The sequence below is a fragment of the Pelobates fuscus genome, chromosome 5 (assembly GCF_036172605.1).
Source record: "Pelobates fuscus isolate aPelFus1 chromosome 5, aPelFus1.pri, whole genome shotgun sequence".
Taxonomy (NCBI): domain Eukaryota; kingdom Metazoa; phylum Chordata; class Amphibia; order Anura; family Pelobatidae; genus Pelobates; species Pelobates fuscus.
The window spans coordinates 164,026,904-164,048,908 of record NC_086321.1 but is presented as its reverse complement, the minus strand read 5'-3'; the positions used below and the strand labels follow the sequence as shown (position 1 = coordinate 164,048,908).

At 44.1% G+C, this 22,005-nt stretch overlaps 1 protein-coding gene across 2 annotated transcripts in view; it reads right to left on the bottom strand.

The window, feature by feature from the left end:
- The window catches only part of LOC134611079 (dehydrogenase/reductase SDR family member 4-like), a 157,113-nt gene that overhangs the window by 8,175 nt on the left and 126,933 nt on the right, over window positions 1-22,005 (bottom strand). For both annotated transcript variants that reach the window (XM_063454625.1, XM_063454623.1), the window contains exon 7: window positions 6,506-6,640. In XM_063454625.1, the coding sequence (XP_063310695.1) occupies window positions 6,506-6,640 (135 nt within the window). The remainder of the gene's footprint in view (window positions 1-6,505; window positions 6,641-22,005) is intronic.

Genomic DNA, 22,005 nt, shown 5'->3' with positions numbered 1-22,005 from the left:
GTCTACTTTTTCACATGGTATGCCATTATGGGGGTAATTCTCATTCCTGGGCTACCACACCGTCTCAAAGGTAACATTACTAATCTGGCAAATTTCAATTTAAAAATGGAACATTCTATATTTGACCCTGTAACTTTCCAAAACACCATAAAACCTGTTAATGGGGGGTACTGTTGTACTCGTGAGACATCGCTGATTACAAATATGTGCATTTTTGTGCAGTAAAACCTAACAGTATTATGACATTTACAGCTAAAATGTGAGGCGGAACTACAAATTTTTAAAAAAATTTAAAATTTCTCACAGTTTATTTTATTTTATTCATAATAAATTAGGTTTCATATATAAATATTTGATATGGAATGAAAGCCCTGTTTCTCCTGAACAAAATGATATATAATAAGTGTGGGTGCATTTAATATGAAAGATGGGAACTATGGGTGAACAGACATATAGCGCAAATACCAGTTTTTGTTTACGTTTTGTTTTGATCAGAACGTGCACTATTGACTCCGTCCTGAAGGGGTTAATCATTTAAACTCTGCTATAATTTATTGTAATGGATTTTTTATGTCTGTATTTATATTTTTATATAATAAATATCTAAAAGACAAAACTTTATTGTTTCCAAGACAATCCTTATTTTATATTGTATTCTCAATTATTTAAATATGTTAAATAGAGGATCACTTACAAAATATATAAACTTATGGCTAAGATATCTTTATGGTTAGCCCTGCTAAGTTCTTCTGTTTTAAGACATTACAGTGGTAAATAAGGGAACCAGCCGCGGTTACAAACACAACATGCAGAGTATGAACCTACCCTCAGATAGGAATATATAAGAAAGATATGGCCAGACTTTACAGTATAAAAATGAATAAAATATATAAGCAAGCAAAAATCAAGGTAAACCAGAGATAAAACAAGTGAGGACACAGAGCTGGGTCAGTATACAAATAAAGCAAAATATACTAGAACATGCTTTTGAGACCACAACAGAGCAGTGGCTGGGATTGACAGGAGTATATGCATGCCCAGAATGTGTGTGCACATTGTTCCAGCAATAAAACAGGATGCTCTGCATCATTAAGATGACGCATGACTGAAGACATTAAAACATTAAAGGGACACTCCAGGCATCCAGACCACTTCTGCCCATTGGAGTGGTCTGGGTGTCAACTCCCACTACCCATAACCCTGCAAGTGTAATTATTGCAGTTTTCATAAACTGCAATATTTACCTTGCAGAGTTAACTCCTTCCGTGTTCATAGCACATGAAAAGTGTGCTATAGCGTCGTTGGACATCCTCACACTATGTGAGGACCTCCAGCATCGCTGAAATCCCTATAGGAAAGCATTGAAAGCATTTTTCAATGCTTTCCTATGGGGAGGTCTAATGCACGTGCGCAACATTGCATACTGCATCATTATAAATGCAGGGAGGACCCATGGTAGCAAGACAATAATGACATGGAGGATCAGAAAGGGTGCAGAAATTACATGTTCAGTGACATGCTGCAACCATAGACAGGTAACCTTTCAGATTGGCTTTTTTATAGTTGTCACCATACCTCCTCATATTACATAAATATATGAGTTGACAGACTGTGTAATCAGGAAGCATGAGTAATGTGAGACATTGTCTATTTAGTCAATATTGATCTCCATTATAAAAGCCTAGGCAACATAAGTGACAACCACATTCTCTTAAATGGATGGGACAGTGTTTATTTCGAGTGCTTGTTGCATCCAATTAGTCAGCTTTTTGGGCCACTAAATTTGGACCCTGTTGACAGAGGAATTTAACCATACTAGCTCAAACTGTAGGATATTACATGCCATCCAAAGGGTTTTGAAGCCGAATATTTCCAGTGCTTCATGAAATTTCCCAAGTATCTTAAAGAGTTATAGAACCTGTAGAACTACCTGATTTATTCACTAAAGTGAGAATTCAAAGTAAATTTGAAATGTAAAGAAATGATCTAAGCACTGAATCAACTTTAGCTTAATAAAGCAGTTTTAGCATATACATCATTCACCTGCAGTCCCACTGTTCAATTCTCTGTTTAATTCAGGAGTAGAGATGTCCCGAATAGTTCGCTGGTGAATAGTTCCTGGTGAAGATAGCTTGTTCGCGTTCGCCAAGGGGGGTGAACATATGCAATGTTCTGTCCGCCCCCTATTCGTCATCATTGAGTAAACTTTGACCCTGTACCTCACAGTCAGCAGACACATTCCAGCCAATCAGCAGCAGACCCTCCCTCCCAGATCCTCCCACCTCCTGGACAGTATCCATTTTAAATTCATTCGGATGCTGCATTCTTAGTAAGAGGAGGGACAGTGTAGCTGCTGCTGATTTAATAGGGAAATCAATAGCAAGGCTAGTGTATTCAGTGTCCACTACAGTCCTGAAGGACTCATCTGATCTCTGCTGTAAGGACAGCACCCCAAAAAGCCCTTTTTAGGGCTAGAACATCAGTCTGCTTTTTTTTCCCCTGTGTAATCTAATTGCAGTTGCCTGCCTGCCAGAGTGTGTGTCAGGCTCACAGCGTATACTGTGCCCACTTGCCCAGTGCCACCACAGCTTGCATTTAAAAAAAACAAAAAACTTTTTTGACTGTAATATAATAGCAGTCAGTTTCCTTCACACGTGTGCGTTTCAGGGCCTGCCAGGGCAGAGGCAGGCCACCCTGCAGGGGCCGTCGTGGTCGTGGTGCTGTGATTCCCTTTGGCCCTAGAATAATGCCCAGTGTTCAGAGGCCACGCACCCCAAACTCGAAAAGTTCTGAGGACATAGTTGACTGGCTAACACAGGACACCCAATCTTCTACAGCTTCCGCTCGGAACCTTGACGCACCATCCTCCTCCAGCTTATCTTCAGGCACCTCTCAAGTTACCACTCACCCGCCTGCCACCACCACCAACACTAGCACCACAGCCGCTTCACTTGATCTGTCAGAGGAGTTATTTACACATCAGTTGGAAGAAATGATTGATGCGCAACCATTATTGCCAGAGGATGTAGATAACAGGGATATGTCTCAGTCAGGCAGCATTACACACATGGACATACGGTGTGATGATGATGATGTTGTACCCGCTGCTGCTTCCTTTGCTGAGTTGTCAGATACAAGTGAAGCAGTTGATGATGACGATGCGTCCGTGCATGTCACGTGGGTGCCTGCTAGAAGAGAAGAAGAACAGGGGGAAAGTTCAGATGGGGAGACAGAGAGGAGGAGGAGACGAGTTGGAAGCAGGGGGAGGTCATCACAAGGAGCTAGTGGCACAGTCAGACAGCATGCATCAGCATCCAGGGTCAGCCAGACAGCACGACAATCAACGCATGCTGTTACCACCACCAGAATTCCGTCATTGCAGAGCTCAGCACGTAGTGTGGCATTTTTTTTTGTGTGTCTGCCTCTGACAACAGCGATGCCATTTGCAACCTGTGCCAAAATAAACTGAGTCGTGGGAAGTCCAACACCCACCTAGGTACAACTGCTTGGCGAAGGCACATGATCGCACATCACAAACACCTATGGGATCAACACATGAGCATAAGCAGCACACAAACTCAAAGACGCCATCCTCCTCCTGGTCCAGCATCTTCAGCCACGTCAACCACTGCTGTCCTCCATGACCCCTCTCAAAAATCTGCCACTCCGTCTCTCGTTCCTGCTCATCTGCCCACAGTCAGGTGTCTGTCAAGGACATGTTTGAGCGTAAGAAGCCAATGTCACAAATTCACCCCCTTGCCTGACATCTGACAGCTGGCTTGTCTGAACTCTTAGCCCGCCAGCTTTTACCATACAAGCTGGTGGAGTCTGAGGCGTTCCAAAAATGTTTAGCTATTGGGACACCGCAGTGGAAGGTACCCAGCCAAAATTTCTTTGCACAAAAGGCAATCCCCAACCTGTACTCGATTGTGCAAAAGGAAGTAATGGCATGTCTGGCACACAGTGTTGGAGCAAGGGTCCATCTGACCACTGATACCTGGTCTGCAAAGCATGGTCAGGGCAGGTATATCACCTACACTGCGCATTGGGTAAACCTGCTGACAGCTGCCAAGCATGGAATGCGTGGCTCTGCAGAGGAGTTGGTGACACCGCTACGACTTGCAGGCAGGCCTGCTGCCACCTCCTCTACTCCTCCTACTCCATCCTCTTCCATAACCTCCTTGGCTGAGTCCTCTTCTGCTGCTGCATCTTGCTCCACATCAACGGAACCCCCTAGCTCCCCAGGTACTATTCCACATCCCGGATATGGCAGTGTCACGCCGTCTTGGGGTTGACTTTCCTGAAAGCAGAGAGTAACACCGGACCAGCACTCCTGTCCGCCCTGAACGCACAGGTGGATCAGTGGCTGACTCTGCACCAACTGGAGATCGGCAAAGTGGTTTGGCGGCATTGAATTTGGTTGGCGGCATTGAATTTGGGCAAGTTGGCACGTGTGTAATCTGATCGTACAACGCTTTGTGCATAAGAACCCAGGCTTACAGGACGTCCTTAAGCAGGCCAGGAAGGTGTGTGGCCATTTCAGGCGTTCCTACACGGCCATGGCTCACTTTTCAGATATCCTGCGGCGAAACAACATGCCAGTGAGGCGCTTGATTTGCGACAGCCCGACACGTTGGAATTCAACACTCCTAATGTTCGACCGCCTGCTCCAACAAGAAAAAGCCGCTAACGACTATTTGAACGACCAGGGTGCTAGGACAGCCTCTGCAGAGCTGGGATTTTTTTTGCCACGTTACTGGACGCTTATGCGCAATGCCTGTAGGCTCATGCGTCCTTTTGAGGAGGTGACAAACCTAGCCAGTCGCACCTAAGGCACCATCAGCAACATCATACCATTTGTTTTCTTCCTGGAGCATGCCCTGCGAAGAGTGCTGGATCAGGCCATAGATGAGCGTGAAGAGGAAAAGGAAGAGTTGTGGTCACCATCACCACCAGAAACAGCCTTATCAGCATCGCTTGCTGGACCTGCGGCAACGCTGGAAGAGGATTTTGAGGAAGAGGAGTCAGAGGAGGAATGTGGCTTTGAGGAGGAGGAGGAAGACCAACCACAACAGGCATCCGAGGGTGCTCATTGTCACCTATCTGGTACCCGTGGTGTTGTACGTGGCTGGGGGGAAGAACATACCTTCAGTGAGATCACTGAGGACGAGGAACGGGGACATGAGTAGCTCGGCATCCAACCTTGTGCAAATGGGGTCTTTCATGCTGTCGTGCCTGTTGAGGGACCCTCGTATAAAAAGTCTGAAGGAGAACGACCTGTACTGGCTGTCCACGCTACTAGACCCCCGGTATAAGCAGAAAGTGCCTGAAATGTTACCGAATTACGGCAAGTCGGAAAGGATGCACCAGTTCCAAAATCAATTAAAAAGTATGCTTTACACAGCGTATAAGGGTGATGTCACAGCACAACGGGAATCTAACAGGGGAAGAGGTGAAAGTAATCCTCCACCTCCCACGACCACGCCGGCAAGGACAGGACGCTTTACAGACGTGTTGTTGATGGAGGACATGCAGAGCTTTTTAAGCCACAGCCCTTCGGGGTCCACCCTCAGAGAACAAACTCGACCGACAGGTAGCAGACTACTTCGCCTTAACTGCAGATATCGACACTCTGAGGAGCGATGAACCCCTTGACTACTGGGTGTGCAGGCTTGACCTGTGGCCTGAGCTATCCCAATTTGCAATAGAACTTCTGGCCTGCCCCGCTTCAAGTGTCCTGTCAGAAAGGACCTTCAGTGCAGCAGGAGGTATTGTCACTGAGAAGAGAAGTCGCCTAGGTCAAAAAGTCTAGATTACCTCACCTTTATTAAGATGAATGAGGGATGGATCCCAAAGGGACTGACAGTGGGCGATACATTCGACTAAAAAAGGTCTGATGAGGGGGACGTAACAGGGATTCAACTGATAAGAATAGTACTACTTAACACACCACTCCTATCTGGTGGCACATTAGATTACACGCGCAGTGCCCCAAATCTGAAGTAGGAAGACCAACCAAGCATCTTTTTCCATCTCCCGGTTCCTAAAATCGATGCCATATACACGTCCCCTGATAGGGGCCTTTCATCCTTCCGAGGTCAATAAATGAATATTATCAATTGGGAAATAATAACAACATCTATTATTCAGCTGCTGATTTGGCTAATTCTGAGAGGGTGCGCTAATAAGCACATTGAGTCCCACTGGGAATTAGAAGTCTCATATTAGTAAGTAGTAAGGTTACAAAAACAAGGCCCTGAAATGCAGAATATTGATCGAAGTTCCAGGTTATGGTTTTAGAAGAATACAGTTTGGAATGGCTTCCTAGAAAATTGAAACTAAATTGTATATCAAAGAACCTTATTTAGGTTGTCTAAACCCAGTCCTGTTTCTGTAATGATAGCTTAGCCCATTTGGAAAACATATACTTGTTATCATGATTCTCAGTAGGTTTTATAACCAGAGTTCACTCTACAACACACATTTTAGAAATAATTACACTTACCTTCTCACTAAATGTAGTATTTATCAGTCCCAGAACCAGACCATTTACTCTTATGTTCATGGGACGCAGTGAATCAGCCATAACTTTGGTCAAACAGAGTAAAGCAGCCTTTGATACAGAGTACGGACCTATAGGCTAGAATGAATAATATAGGGTAAAAACATGTCAAAAAGGTTTGTTAAGGAACCAGCATGTTCTAAAAATGTATCTATTCAAAATTTTTGTAATGCACATAATATATAAGTATTTTTTGCTTTTTAATTCTTCAACTTTATATATATTTTTTAATTTATAATCTTTTGAGTTTTTTTTAAAAATAACACATACATAAAAGTTTGCATATTGAATCTAATTTTTTTCAATATATTTATAGATAGACAAAAATAGACAAAAACATAAGTACATACAACATTAGTCATTTCCCTGCGCAGATGGGGAGGAGGGGAGGGAATGGCCCCAAGTGCATGCATGTCAAGTCTTTCATTAGAGGAAAAAAATAGGAATTGACTTTGTCAGGAGTGTGGTCTCCCTCATAACTTTGCAATTTGCTACAACCAGTATTTATAGTTACCATAATATATTATATAAATACCTCTCTCCATCCTTATTTGGTATAACAACTGCTTTTTAACTAAAGGCCAGCATGGTGTCACCACACTTTTCTAATTTCTGTTCACCATTAGTTTTACTGCAGTCAGAATATGAATAACTATAAAAGAATAAGAGCCAAAGAAGTTATATAAATGTAATATGGAGTAGAAATAACTTACATATAAAGGATCTATTAAGCATTTTTTGTATTTTAATATAAATCATATACTAAAACATTTGAAGTGGTTGGCAGTCCCACCAAATATGGGCCAATCCTTCTTTATCTATTTCACATTTCCAACATCTATCCATACAATTTTGGTATATCGTTTCTAATCTACTAAGAAATAAGTACTACCTGTTTAAAATTTTATAGTGTCCACCAAATTGAGACTGTGCACTTTTTTATTTACCAATCATATAGACTCAATCCACTCTTTAATCAATTTTGTTTTTTAATTCTTGTCCCCATTTTTAATAACCAGTTGGAGAGTTGTATCTACATTCTCACTTATCAATATTATAGAGTCTTCAGCTAGTCTTTTCAGTGTGTCAGTCTTAAGCATTTTCTCTAGTTAAACAATTTTATTGGACTTATCAGTAACCAAATGGTTATCCAAGTAGCTCTTTACTCTCACATAGCTGAAAATGTCTCTCTTTGGCAGTTGAAAATTTATAGAAAGTGGAAGGAAATCTTGGATTTTGTGAGTCTTCAGTAGATCTTCAATAGTAGCTATTCCAGAAGAGAAGCAACTATTCAAATTCAGATCTTCAATATTATGCATTAAATGACTTCGTGGTAATACAACTACAATATTATTAACTAATTGGCAATATTTTCTAAATTTATACCATATAGATTTTTTTAATTATGATACTTTTTTTTTTTTTCAATATCTTATTTTTATTGAAAGAATTTTTTCGATATGCATAATCGTAAATTAACAGTAAAATAACAGTGGGGATACAGAAAAGAAAGGGAGGGAAAAGATAAGGGAGTTACAGCTGGGCAAGTTGGCCACGTATGACTGTATACAACACAATACATGTACATTACAAGTATGATACAGGTAAATTACAAACACATTCTCGTGGTGGGTTGTACAAACATCCTAGCAGTGAAGTTAAAGAGTTATCAGTAGTGAAATAGTATACACATATACACCATGTTATACAGTACATAAAAAGAAAGATCATAACACTCTGGCACAACAGTAGTGATCTAGACGCAACAATGGAAAAACTAGAGTATAATAAAATAACAAATTGTAAACCGCGTATTTCAGCATACCTAGTAACCTTAATGTATTATTAGGAATCTAGAGGTGGATGCTAGTAGTATCGTTGTATGTTGCCAATGGTGCTTAAACTAAACAACGTAATGCTCCTAATGACGAGATGATTATCCTAATGGATTGAGACTATAATAAGTGTGCAGATGTTCACCGAAGTGGTGGAGCAATACTAGAACTGCAAGGGTAATTGATCTCTCTTTTTTTTTTTTTTTTGTGCTTATAATATGTAATCCAGGATATGTTAACATTGGTTATACAGTGTAAGGGGATTAGATTAGTGCAGAAGGGGAGTTCTGATACGCGGTAGTAAGGCCTCCAGATGGTTTAACAATACAAGGTATCTGCTCGGAACATGGTATAGATTAAACGATGAAAGGTAACTCACAAAAAATTGTGGGAGTGAGGATGTGTTGAAATGAACACCCAGCCAAGAGTGGGATAATGTGGACGCTTAAGCTAGACATGAAACTTATATCCGCAATATACATGATGAATTGTTGGCCCCAGTGAATTGTATGTCGCTTAGTAATAGGGGAATGGATAAGAGAAGAAAAGGAGGAGAAAGGAATAGAGTAGTGAGAAATAAGTGTAAGAGGAAAGCAGGGTTCCTCATGCCCGATTAGTCACATCCATAAAGTGTTATTACCATATAGCGCAATTCGGGGAAGTAGTTAACACAAGTTAATATAATGTTGGTACGTAGTATCCCATCCATGCCATTGCTCGTTGAATTTGGTCATGTTCCCTTTCTTTGCCCATTCCTTTTCATAGCAATATGCAGTATTTGTTTTGTTAAGCAGTTCTTTTGCAGATGGGATAAAGTCACTTTTCCAATGAGTCGCAACACATAATTTTGCTGCTATTAGGATGTGGATAATGGCAGCTAACGAGGGGATGTGGTTGATATCCGGTAACAGGTGGAGCAAGAAGGTAGCAGGGTGAAGAGAGAATTGTAGCCCGGAGATAGTGTGTATCACGTTTTTCACAAATATCCAAAATGCACTTAATTTCGGGCAGTCCCCAAAAATATGTAAAATAGTGCCCCTACCTCTGTTGCATCTCCAGCAAGTGGGTGTAGCTGACGGGTATATTTGACTTAATCTACTGGGCACTAAGTACCATCTCATCACTACCTTAAAGTAAGCTTCCCATAAATTAACGCATTTGGTGGATTTTTTGGTAGCCGTTATTGCAAACAACCAGTCACTGACGTGGAACTCCGCATTCATTTCTTTTTCCCAGTTTAGCATGTAAGGTAGTTTATCATTCTTGGACAAGTTTAATTGGGCTACGTAGCATAGTGTGAGAAATTTCGGCAGATGGCTAGATTTACCCATGCTGTAACAGGTGCGGCCTATTAGACTGAATGTCGTTAAGTCTTGATTTTTTAAATTTGCCGCATTTAAAATATGTTTTACTCTTAAATAAAGGAAAATGTCTCTGTGAGGCAAGTTATGAGAGTCTTGCAGGTCATGAAAAGTACGAAGACCATTGGGATTATACAAAGAGTAGACGTGGGTTAAGCCATGTTTAGGCCAGTGCTGTATCGTCAAGTCTGGAGATAACATGGTGAGGACTCGTAGAGGAGCCAAGTAAAGTAGTTCTTGATTGGAGCAGAGTTCCGCACTCCATGACTTCCATGAGTTTAGAAGAAACTTTGTGCACGGCAGTAGTGAATGGGTAAGACATTTTTGCGAAGACCACAAGGTGTCTGTGGCAGAAGTAGCCACCAGAAACCCGTATTTACAATGTCATTTGTCCCTGTCAATGTATCTTGTATATTATGCCAGCATGTTAAAGAAGAATCCATGTGCACATACCGTTATTGGGTCCGTGGGTGGCCGCCGTTCGCCTAATCTCCACGTGGCGGCGGCCATCTTAACTGCCGAACAGCGGTGTTTGGTCGTCGAGCGTCTGGAACTAAAATCGGACGCTCGACTACCCAGACACCGCTCAGACCTCCAGGATCACCAAATCATATGATCCAAACTGCCGAACGGCCCGCCGTTCGGTAGTTTGCATTCCCCAGTCTAGGGGATTCATCCGAACCAAAGATTGGGGTCGGATGGCTGAGCTGTTCGGCACTTTCTATGCAGTGAAGTAGACCGACTACAGGGCCAGAATCTATGGAGCCGTTTTCGGCTACTGTGTCCCTGCAGTCGGTCAAATCTTTACATACCTGTAACTCCCGAACCCCTGGTCTGATCTGGGTGAAATTTGAATATGTTACTCACCCAGAGCAGACCTACCAGGGGACCCCTCGTTTATCCTCGTACCCCCCGTATTTAGGGGTCATTCAGAAATTGGGGAAAACTCGGTCCTCTCTAATTAATTTACCTGCTAATCTAAGGGGAGGAGAGGGAGGGGAGGTGATTGTGAGGGGATTGGTTGTTTTGAGTTACCTCCCTTGCATGGGAAAAAGCCATAAAAGAAATTGTGTGAATAAAGCTGACAGTTGACCTCCAAGCTATGTGTCGTCTAGTTCTTGGAGGGAAGGGATTGTAACCACGCTACCCGTTTGATACCTATATTGGATTGCTGTTCCTGTCTACCAGCGGAGCTACCTTGGATCGTACCTCTACTCCGCTACAATTGGTGGCAGCGGTGGGATCGTACTACACAGCAAGAGGCATTCAGCAGGAATTAAAAAGGACTGAATGGAAACAGATTATACCCTCTTGAAACGGGACACGCTAAAAGAGTTACTGGAAGCGAGAGGGAGGATAGCAAGCAACAAAACAAAGGCTATCCTAATCGCAGAACTCATGGAAGGAGACAGAGTCGCAGCTGCTGCAGCACCCCCAAGGGAGGGGGAAGAAACTGAGTTTACCAGAGAATATAGGGCCAGGATGGCTCTATTCTCACCAGCCATGGCAGCACAGAAAGCAGACCAGGTGTACAACGATGTACAGGCTCTCTTTATGCAGCGATCAGCGCAGGGAAGCGCAACAGCGGCCCCCACCCCGCCAGCGAAAGCTAAAATACCGTACCAGGTATTCAAAGCATTTAATGATACCGAGGGGGACATTGATGGCTATTTACAGAACTTTGAACTTTTGTGCCAGCTACATGCCATTAGCACTGAAGAACAAGTACGAGTGCTAGCGGGTAACCTATCCGGCCGCGCAGCAGATGCCTACCGAGCTATGCCGGCAGAGGATATCAGGGACTATCAAAAGGTAAAACAAACCTTGCTCGCACGGTATGCCCTTACACCTGAAGCATACCGAACACAGTTCCGGGAATTACCCAAATCAGAAAAAGACTCACATGCAGAATTTGCACACCGCCTACAACGGGCAGCTGACGGGTGGCTTGAGGCAGCCAAAGCCGTCACGGCCCAAGAGATCAAGCAATTGATGATGCTGGAGCAGTTCTACCGACGTTTGTCTCCACAGTTACAGATCTGGGTAAGAGAACGTAAGCCCCGTACTCTGCATGAGGCCGCTCAACTAGCAGATGAGCATCAGGACTCCCGACGGGAACAGCATGTCTCCAGTAGAGTGCAATCTACGCCAGCTGTTCCCCAGCTTACCCCAGTAAATCCGCCCCGACCAGGGGGGACCTACCAGTCTCAAACCCCCCGGTACAACAACCGGGCATCTGTCCGGTGCCATGCATGTAACCAGCTGGGTCACATGCAACGAGACTGTCCCCAAAACCGGGCCAGACCAGCCTGGACCCCTCAACGACCACCAACCACCCCCCGAGCCGCGGTACACTGCTATCAGGGCAGGCCCTGGGCTCAACCTTTCACCTCTACCCAAATAGCAGAACCCTTGGGCACCCTCCATGAGGTCAACCCGGTCCAGGCGGCCTCAGACAACCGCCAGGGCCACCGACAAGTGGTCCATGTGGAGGGCAAGCGGCTGGAGGGGTTAAGAGATTCTGGGGCCACCATCACTCTGGTACGGAACCATTTAGTGGCCCCGAACCATCTCACTGGGGAGTGCATTGCAGTTCGAGTGGCAGGGGGAGCTATCTACAAGGTACCCACTGCTAAACTACATTTGGACTGGGGAGCGGGGGCAGGACAAATTGAAGTGGGGATGATGCAGGACCTACCTGCCGATGTGATTTTGGGGAACGATTTGGGGGAGCTAACTTCTGCGTTTGTTACCCGGCCTCCTCCACAGGAAGCTTACCCGGTCGTCACCCGCCAACAGGCTCGCACCACGGCACCCCACCTTGACTCTGAGGCTCAGGTAAGCACAAACCCCCCTGATCACACTGTATTACCCTGGGCTGCCCCATTAGAATTTGGTAGCGAGGTCGCCCTGGACCCGTCCCTACAGGTTTACAAGGACAGGATAGATAAAGACCAGACTGGCAGAGAGGGGGAGAGATATGCTTGGGATAAGGGGTTATTATACCGGTATGCAGAAAAAGTAGTAGCCGGGTCAATTCCTGTACCCATTAAACAGTTAATTGTGCCTCGAAAGTATCGACAAGAGTTAATGCGAATCGCCCACGACATTCCCATGTCCGGACACCTAGGGATCAGCCGAACCAAACATCGGCTGCTACAGAACTTCTTCTGGCCAGGGATATCACAGGATATTAAGCAGTACTGTAATACTTGCGATACCTGTCAGAGAGTGGGAAAGCGGGGGGACCGATACAAGGCCAAACTACACACCCTGCCCATTATTGAAGAACCCTTTAGCCGAGTAGCGGTAGACATTATCGGACCACTGAGACAAAAAAGCCCGTCTGGTAAGAAATACATATTGACCGTGGTAGATTATGCCACTAGATACCCCGAAGCAGTAGCCCTAACGAATGTACACGCAGAGACCATAGTAGACGCCCTCATGCGTATCTTTACCCGTATGGGGATCCCCCGGGAGATCATTTCAGATCAGGGTACCCAATTCACGGCCGAGGTCACGCAACAGCTTTGGAAAGTATGCGGGGTCCGAGCTATCCTTAATTCCCCATACCACCCCCAGTCCAATGGCCTCTGCGAACGGTTTAATGGGACCTTAAAACAAATGATCCGCACGTTCGTAGCCACTCAGAAGAACTGGGAGCGGTTCTTACCCCATCTCCTGTTCGCCTACCGAGAGGTGCCCCAAGAGTCCACTGGGTTCTCTCCCTTCGAACTGTTGTTCGGAAGGAGGGTAAGGGGACCCCTAGACCTAATAAGGGAACACTGGGAGGGGGGGACGACCATTGACGGCACCCCTATCGTACCCTATGTGTTGGAGTTTCGGAACCGCCTGGAGGAATTGACCCGAGCTGTGCGCAACAACCTCCAGGCGGCCCAGACACGCCAGCGCCACTGGTATGATAAGGGAGCCAGGGACCGCAGCTTTCAGGTCGGCCAGAAAGTACTAGTCTTACGCCCCGTCCCTACTGACAAGCTGCAGGCTTCCTGGCGGGGCCCATTCAAGGTGGTAGAGCAGGTCTGCGATACCACCTATATAATCGGCCCCTGCGCCGGGACCGGGGACCGACGCATGTTCCATGTGAACATGCTGAAGCCCTACCACGAGCGCACAGAGGAAGTGTCCGCCATCTGCGCCTCGGCTGCAGAGGACACAGATAACCTACCCCTCCCTGACATGCTGGCCCGAGAAACGCTACAAGAGGATCTCGCAGCCGTACAGCTAGGAGACCGCTTGAATCCCCAGGAAAAAGCTCAGGCCCAAAGTTTAATTAGGGAAAAAGGAGCCACTTTTTCCAACCTCCCGGGATATACCCCGTTAGCTACCCATCGGGTAGAAACCCTAGATCCGGTCCCACTCCGTCAACCGCCCTACCGCATTCCCGAAGCAGTGAGGGGGAACATGTACAAGGAACTGAAGGAAATGTTGCAGTTAGGGGTAATTGAGCATTCAGATAGCCCCTGGGCATCCCCCGTAGTACTCGTGCCGAAGCGGGATGGAACTACCCGCTTCTGTGTAGATTACCGGAGGCTCAATGATAAAACCATATCCGATGCCTATCCCATGCCCCGGATAGACGAGCTATTAGACAAAATGGCTAGGGGGAAATACTTAACCACCATTGATCTTTGTAAAGGATATTGGCAAATTCCTCTAGCCGAGGACGCCATTCCCAAGTCGGCCTTCGTCACCCCATTTGGCCTGTACCAATTCCGGGTCATGCCATTTGGGATGAAGAACGCCCCGGCCACCTTCCAGAGGATGGTGGACCTACTATTGGACGGGTTTCAGGAGTACGCTTGCGCCTATCTAGACGACATAGCCATCTTTAGTTACTCCTGGGCCGATCATTTAGACCATATCGGAGCAGTGCTAGACCGCATCAGGGAAGCCGGACTGACCCTCAAGCCCAGTAAATGCCATATAGGGATGGCCGAGGTCCAATACCTCGGACACCGAGTAGGCAGCGGCCACCAAAAACCCGAACCAGCCAAAATAGAGGCCGTAGCTAAATGGCCAACTCCCCGCACTAAAACCCAGGTACTAGCCTTTTTGGGGACGGCAGGATATTACCGAAAGTTTGTACCTAACTACAGCGCCCTAGCCAAGCCCCTTACCGACTTAACCCGCAAAAACCTTCCCAAATTAGTAGTATGGGCCCCAGAGTGTGAACAGGCCTTCCAACTCCTAAAAAATGCCCTTGTTAATGCCCCTGTGTTGGCTGCTCCCGATCCGACTAAACGCTTTCTCGTCCATACAGACGCTTCAATGTTCGGATTGGGAGCAGTACTGAGCCAGATCGGAGCCGATGGCGGTGAACACCCCGTAGCTTACCTCAGCCGAAAACTTTTACCCAGAGAAGTAAGCTACGCCGCCATTGAAAAGGAATGCCTTGCCGTGGTGTGGGCCCTCAAGAAACTACAGCCCTATTTGTATGGACAAACATTTTCCCTGCTCACAGATCACAACCCGTTGGTCTGGCTGAACCGGGTGTCAGGAGACAATGCCAGACTGCTGCGCTGGAGCTTAGCGCTTCAGCCCTTTGATTTCAATATCCAATATCGCCCGGGGAAGCTCAATGGAAATGCTGACGGGTTATCCCGACAAACGGAACTAGACAAGTGATCTGTGGGTACTCCTCCAGACATCCCCAAGCCGATCCGTTGGGATCAGACTGTGTATGCTGGCTTGGTTCTGGGGGAGCATTGTGGCAGAAGTAGCCACCAGAAACCCGTATTTACAATGTCATTTGTCCCTGTCAATGTATCTTGTATATTATGCCAGCATGTTAAAGAAGAATCCATGTGCACATACCGTTATTGGGTCCGTGGGTGGCCGCCGTTCGCCTAATCTCCACGTGGCGGCGGCCATCTTAACTGCCGAACAGCGGTGTTTGGTCGTCGAGCGTCTGGAACTAAAATCGGACGCTCGACTACCCAGACACCGCTCAGACCTCCAGGATCACCAAATCATATGATCCAAACTGCCGAACGGCCCGCCGTTCGGTAGTTTGCATTCCCCAGTCTAGGGGATTCATCCGAACCAAAGATTGGGGTCGGATGGCTGAGCTGTTCGGCACTTTCTATGCAGTGAAGTAGACCGACTACAGGGCCAGAATCTATGGAGCCGTTTTCGGCTACTGTGTCCCTGCAGTCGGTCAAATCTTTACATACCTGTAACTCCCGAACCCCTGGTCTGATCTGGGTGAAATTTGAATATGTTACTCACCCAGAGCAGACCTACCAGGGGACCCCTCGTTTATCCTCGTACCCCCCGTATTTAGGGGTCATTCAGAAACTGGGGAAAACTCGGTCCTCTCTAATTAATTTACCTGCTAATCTAAGGGGAGGAGAGGGAGGGGAGGTGATTGTGAGGGGATTGGTTGTTTTGAGTTACCTCCCTTGCATGGGAAAAAGCCATAAAAGAAATTGTGTGAATAAAGCTGACAGTTGACCTCCAAGCTATGTGTCGTCTAGTTCTTGGAGGGAAGGGATTGTAACCACGCTACCAGTTTGATACCTATATTGGATTGCTGTTCCTGTCTACCAGCGGAGCTACCTTGGATCGTACCTCTACTCCGCTACAGTGTCAGATAGGGAAAGGAGTTGACTGCATGCTTGTTCAAGTTTAAGCCAAATTGGGCTAGTTTTGCCTGTCATTATGTCCAGGCTCTGTGCAAGTATAGAGGCTTTGTAATAGTTAAAGATGTTAGGAACACTTAGGCCACCATGGTGAATGGGGCGCCATAGAGAGGAGGTAGCGACTCTCGGGGGTTTTCTTTTCCAGATGTGTGCGTTGATTGTTGATTGGAATTTCGTGAGAATTGATTTGGGAAGAGTAATAGGCAATGTACGGAATAGATAAAGTATATGAGGAAGCGCCAACATTTTTATTGAATTCACTCTACCTATCCAGGAGATGTTCAGTTTATCCCACGATTTAAGTTGGGCAAAAACCTTCGACATGACTGCCTCGTGATTCTCTTTTATCAGTTGAGAAGTTGATAGGGTAAGTTTAATACCTAGATAAGTAACGGATGTATTACGCCAATCAAAAGGAAATTGTGTTTTTAAAGTATCTACAACGTGAGACTCTAGATTCAAAGGGAGTATTTGCGTTTTGCTGAGATTATTTTTGTAATATGAGATGTTGCCATATGTAGCAAGAGAATGCATGAGGTGGGGTATGGAAGAACTTGGGTTTGTTAAAAAAAAGGATAATGTCATCTGCGAATAAAGCAAGCTTCTTTTCCCCTGCTGGTGTGATAAAGCCGGGGAGTAGTGGATCTTGTTTGATCGTGTGAATGAGTGGCTCCAAACATAAAATAAATATAAGAGGGGATAAGGGGCACCCCTGCCTAGTACCATTGGAAATATTAAAGTTCTTAGATGAGAAGCCCGAGCTAAGAACTTTCGCTGAGGGCGAGGAGTAAAGGGCCATTATGCTTGTGATGAAGGATTGCGAGAATCCGTAGGCTTGTAGAGTAACTTCCATGTATGTCCAGTTTAGGCGATCAAAGGCCTTTTCTGCGTCTAAGGCCATTAAGACCCCGGACATACGTTGACGTTTAGCCCATTCGATGAGATCCACACAGAATCTGGTGTTATCTCCCACCTGCTTGCCAGGCACAAAGCCAGCTTGTTCTTCAGAGACTAAGGTAGGTAGTAATGGTTTCAATCTAGTGGCTATTAGTTTTGCATAGAGCTTCACATCAGCATTTAATAGCGAAATTGGTCGCAAGTTTCCACATGTTGTAGGAGGTTTGTTCGGCTTGGGTAGGGTGATGATGTATGCCTCCAACATAGATTTTGGAAAGCAGCCAGTTTCTTTTATTTTATTGAAAAGTTTGGTAATGTGCGGGGTCAGATATGGTTCTAATTTAAGATAGTAGTAGTTCGAGAGTCCGTCCGGACCAGGAGCTTTATGTTTAGGAAGGGATTTGATAGCTGCAGCTACTTCGGATTCCGTGAACGGGGCTGACAACAAGTTATTCTGTTGCTGTGTGATTTTTGGTAACGGTACACGTTCTAGAAAGGTTAGTATTTCTGTTTTGCTTGGAGTATGCATGGTCTCATTTTTGTCTAAATTATATAAATCCTCATAAAAAGATGCCAATTCGTCCACAATGTCGGTAGGGTTGTATATTTTCATCTGTGATCTCGAAAGAATATATGGGATTTTCGTTTGAAGATATTTAGATTTCAGTTGGCTAGCTAATAATTTGCCGGCCTTGTTGCCCATGCCATAATAGTGTTGCTGAAGTCTCGCTGTGTTCATAGTGAAGTCTTTGACTTTAAGTTTTAGAAGTTTATTCCGTGTTTCTGTAATTTGCTGTGTAGTGGTACGAGAAGGGGCTGATTTGTTGGAGTTTTCCAAAGTTGTGAGTTCCTGGAGCAGTTTTTGCTGTAAATTGTAAGATTTATTTTTACGGATTGTTCCCATTTTAATAAATTCTCCCCTGATCACCGCTTTATGAGCAAGCCATTGGGTTTCAATTGAGGTATCCGTCGTGGTGTTGATTGTAAAATAATTCTGTAGCTCATGAACAGTTTTCTCAAAATCAGATGGTGAATCAAGAATTGTTTCATTCAATCTCCATTTGCCACGGCCCCTCGATGGGTACGGCACTGCTATTGTGATGATTATTGGGGCATGGTCAGACCATGTTCTATTTCCTATCGTTTGATCAATTAAGTGAGGTAATGTTAATTTATCGATCAGGCAAATATCTATACGTGTATATGTTAAGTGGACCGGGGAGAAATAAGTGAAATCCTTGGCCGCTGGATACAGGTTTCTCCACGTGTCGTAGAGATCATGTGAAAAAATAAGATTAGAAAATAACTTACTATTGTGAGTGGCTAATTTGCTAGGATTTTTATTGTTGGAACGTTGAACATCTAAGACAGGGTCTAGGGTGCAGTTACAGTCGCCACAGATTATGGCGTGGCCTTGTTTTAAGGAGGAGATTTTCTTTATAGCTTTATTAAGGAAGGAGAATTGAGCCTCGTTTGGGGCATATAAGGATGCTATCGTAACTTGGATACCGTTAAGATCTCCTACTATTATCAATAGTCTCCCATTTGGATCGATGTGTTGTGTTATGGGGGTAAATACCCAGTCTGTGTGTAGTAGAATGGATACTCCCTTTGATTTATTAGGCGAATAAGCGTGATAAGCTGTGGGGTATTTGGAGGAGCGTAATTGAGGAGGATTCTTTTTGCAGAAGTGATTTTCTTGAAGGCAGACTATTGCAGCATTGGAATTGTGCATGTCTTTTAGGACTTGTCTACGTTTGTACGGGCTGTTGAGGCCTTTGACATTTAGAGATAAAATTTTCATCACATTAGCCATTGAGGTGAATTGGTGTAGTGCTAACGGTTGTGCTTAGGTGGTTTATTGTAGTGATGGTATAGACTGGCGGATAATTGGCTTGCATAGAAATAAGGATATTAGCATCTGGCATGATATTGCAAACACTGAGAAATTGAAGTGGGCTTTTAGTTGAGACCATCGGACATGAGGGTGTAAAGTAGGGGGGAGAGAGTGAGAGGAGGAAAGAGGTAACGAGGAACAAGTAACTATGTACAAAGTTAACTTCTTTAGTAAGAAGATGTATCTTGGTCACGATGAGACACCGTAAGTTTCTCAAAACGTGACCTGGGGGGGGGGTGAAGGAGAGTTCCTCCAGCCTGGTAAGAAATATGGTACGATGGAAAACTGCAATTAGATTAAAGAAGAGCTGTTTTAACAAAGTGACAGCATTAAAAAATCTCATATGGATCAGAAGGTGCAAACGTTAGCTAAATGGTAACAATTAACCTTTAATAGCTGTAACGTTAGCTGAATTGGAGAGTATATTTGACAGGCTGCCGATGCGCGGATTGCCTTTAGTCGTAGCCTGCTCATAGATGCGCAATGTTTATGGACTGTCATTGCTTGTCTAGTGAGTACTGGGCATAAAATAAAGAGTTTAAAGTGTAAAATGTAAGATCTAAATTATGACATTCACGATATAAGATATAAACACAAAATAGAAATATTAAAATTCAGCGAGTTACACATCGCAAATGGGGGTATGATGAGGAAATGCAGATAATTTGTAGGTAATTGTACAATACATTTAAGTAGACCTTGACAGGACAGCATAAAGTCATGACGTGTCTATACTAGAGCTAAATAAAGAAAAATATTGAATCTATTTGGACCCAGTGCTTTATTTGATTTAAGTTTATTTAAAGCATAGTCTACCTCATTCTCTGACATAGGTTCATTCAATTTAGATCAATGTTTCTTAGATATTTTAGGAGAATTATATTTAAATTATATTTAAGAAAAAAAATGTTTGACATTCACAGAGGATCCTCTCTGGCAGGTTGTAGATGCCAAAATAGAATTCTTGAAAAGCCCTACAAATGATTTGGGGGCTAAGTAATATCTCATTGCCTTGAGTAATCTTGGACACCATCTTACTTGCTCTTTCGTTTTTTAATCTAGTCATTCATTTATCTGCTTTATTCCCTTGGTAATATGACTTTCTTTTGAGACTTTCAAGGGTGATATTTGCTTTTTGAATCCATAATTTATTGATCTTGTTTTTGATTTCAAACAACCTTTCACTTTTTTTCCTTTGGGGGTCCACTGCTGACTCATCTAATTCTAAGTATAGTTCAGCTAAGCTGGCGCCTATAAGGTTTAACTCCTGGGCACCTAATTTAATCAAAGTGCCTCTAATTGTGCACTTGTATGTACACCAAATCATTGGTGAGGAAGTCTCCTTAGAAATGTTCTCTTTAAAAAAAAAAAAAAAAAAAATTGTCTCTTTTATTGTCTCTAGATTTCATTTTTTTTTTGTACAAGAGATCATCAGTAAGTCTCTAGTTGGATCGTGTCTTAACGAAGTCCTCCCCAAGAACCAAGATAACCGCATTGTGATCCGACCAGGACACATTACTTATCAAAACTTTTTTGATTAGTTTTACTGTAGCTCGCTCTACCAAAAAGTAATCCAATCTGGAGTACACCAGATATGAAGGTGAAAAATAGGAATAGTACCTTTCCTGCTACATCCTGCGACAAAACGTTCGACATCTGTGGCATTGTGCTGTGTGATAAAACTGCACATTTTAGAGTGGTCTTTTTTTGTGGCCAGCCTAAGGCACACCTGTGCAATTATCATACTGTCTTATCAGCATCTTGATATGCCAACCTGTGAGGTGGATGGATTATCTCGGCAAAGGAGAAGTGCTCACTAACACAGATTTGTGAGCAATGTTTGAAGGCCTTTTGTTTACATAGAAAAAGTCTTAGATCTTTGAATTCAACTCATGAAAATTGGGGGAAAAAACAAAAGTGTTGCATTTACAATTTTGTTCAGTGTATGTATATATACCGTAATAGCAAGATAACTACATAAGAAAATAACAGTCGGTTGTGGTGTGCTGGAACCGACGTATGGGGTAGGCCTGTATTAAAAGAGGACCTACCCATGAATAGTGATAAAGGGGAGAGGTGAGAGGGATGAACCCAGCGGTACCGGTTCTGATTAGGAGGGGGCCTGAGCTTATATAGCCGGGTAACCACTCCTACAATTACAGGCTACACCTTTCTATTTATAGTCAGGGACATAAGCCGTAATAGCAAGACTACCACATAAGAAAATAACAGTCGGTTGTGGTGTGCCGAAACGGACGTATGGGGTAGGCCTGTAATAAAAGAGGGCAAAAAAAGTTGATGTAAACAAATAACTTTATTGAGCATGAGTTACATTGCTAGACCTTTAAATGCCAATCTTAATTCTTGTTCTGGTTGCGGAATATAAGTGGTGTATGCAGCAGACTTCCACCGCTCTAGTCTTTTAATAATATGAGCCGGGACGTTGTGGATTGAAGCCGCAGAAGTGGCTCCAATTCTAAATGAGTGTCCAGAAAACCCTGAAGGGTAAAGACAGAATATGATGAACAAGGTTCTGATGTAGTATATGAACTTTGTTGTGGTCAAGGGGTTACCATGTAAAGTAGTGGCATATTAGGACTGAGACCTGCCAGGGTAGAGAGATATGTGTAAAATAATGTGACGGGACACCATCGATTACCGGTGGGATTATAGCAGACTTTGGTTGGTGGACTTGTTTTGGTGTGATCCATGGTGAGTACATAGTTGTCTGTATCTTTTTGGAAGTTCGTAATTTTCAGGTGCTGGTGATTAGACGTGATGCTATTGG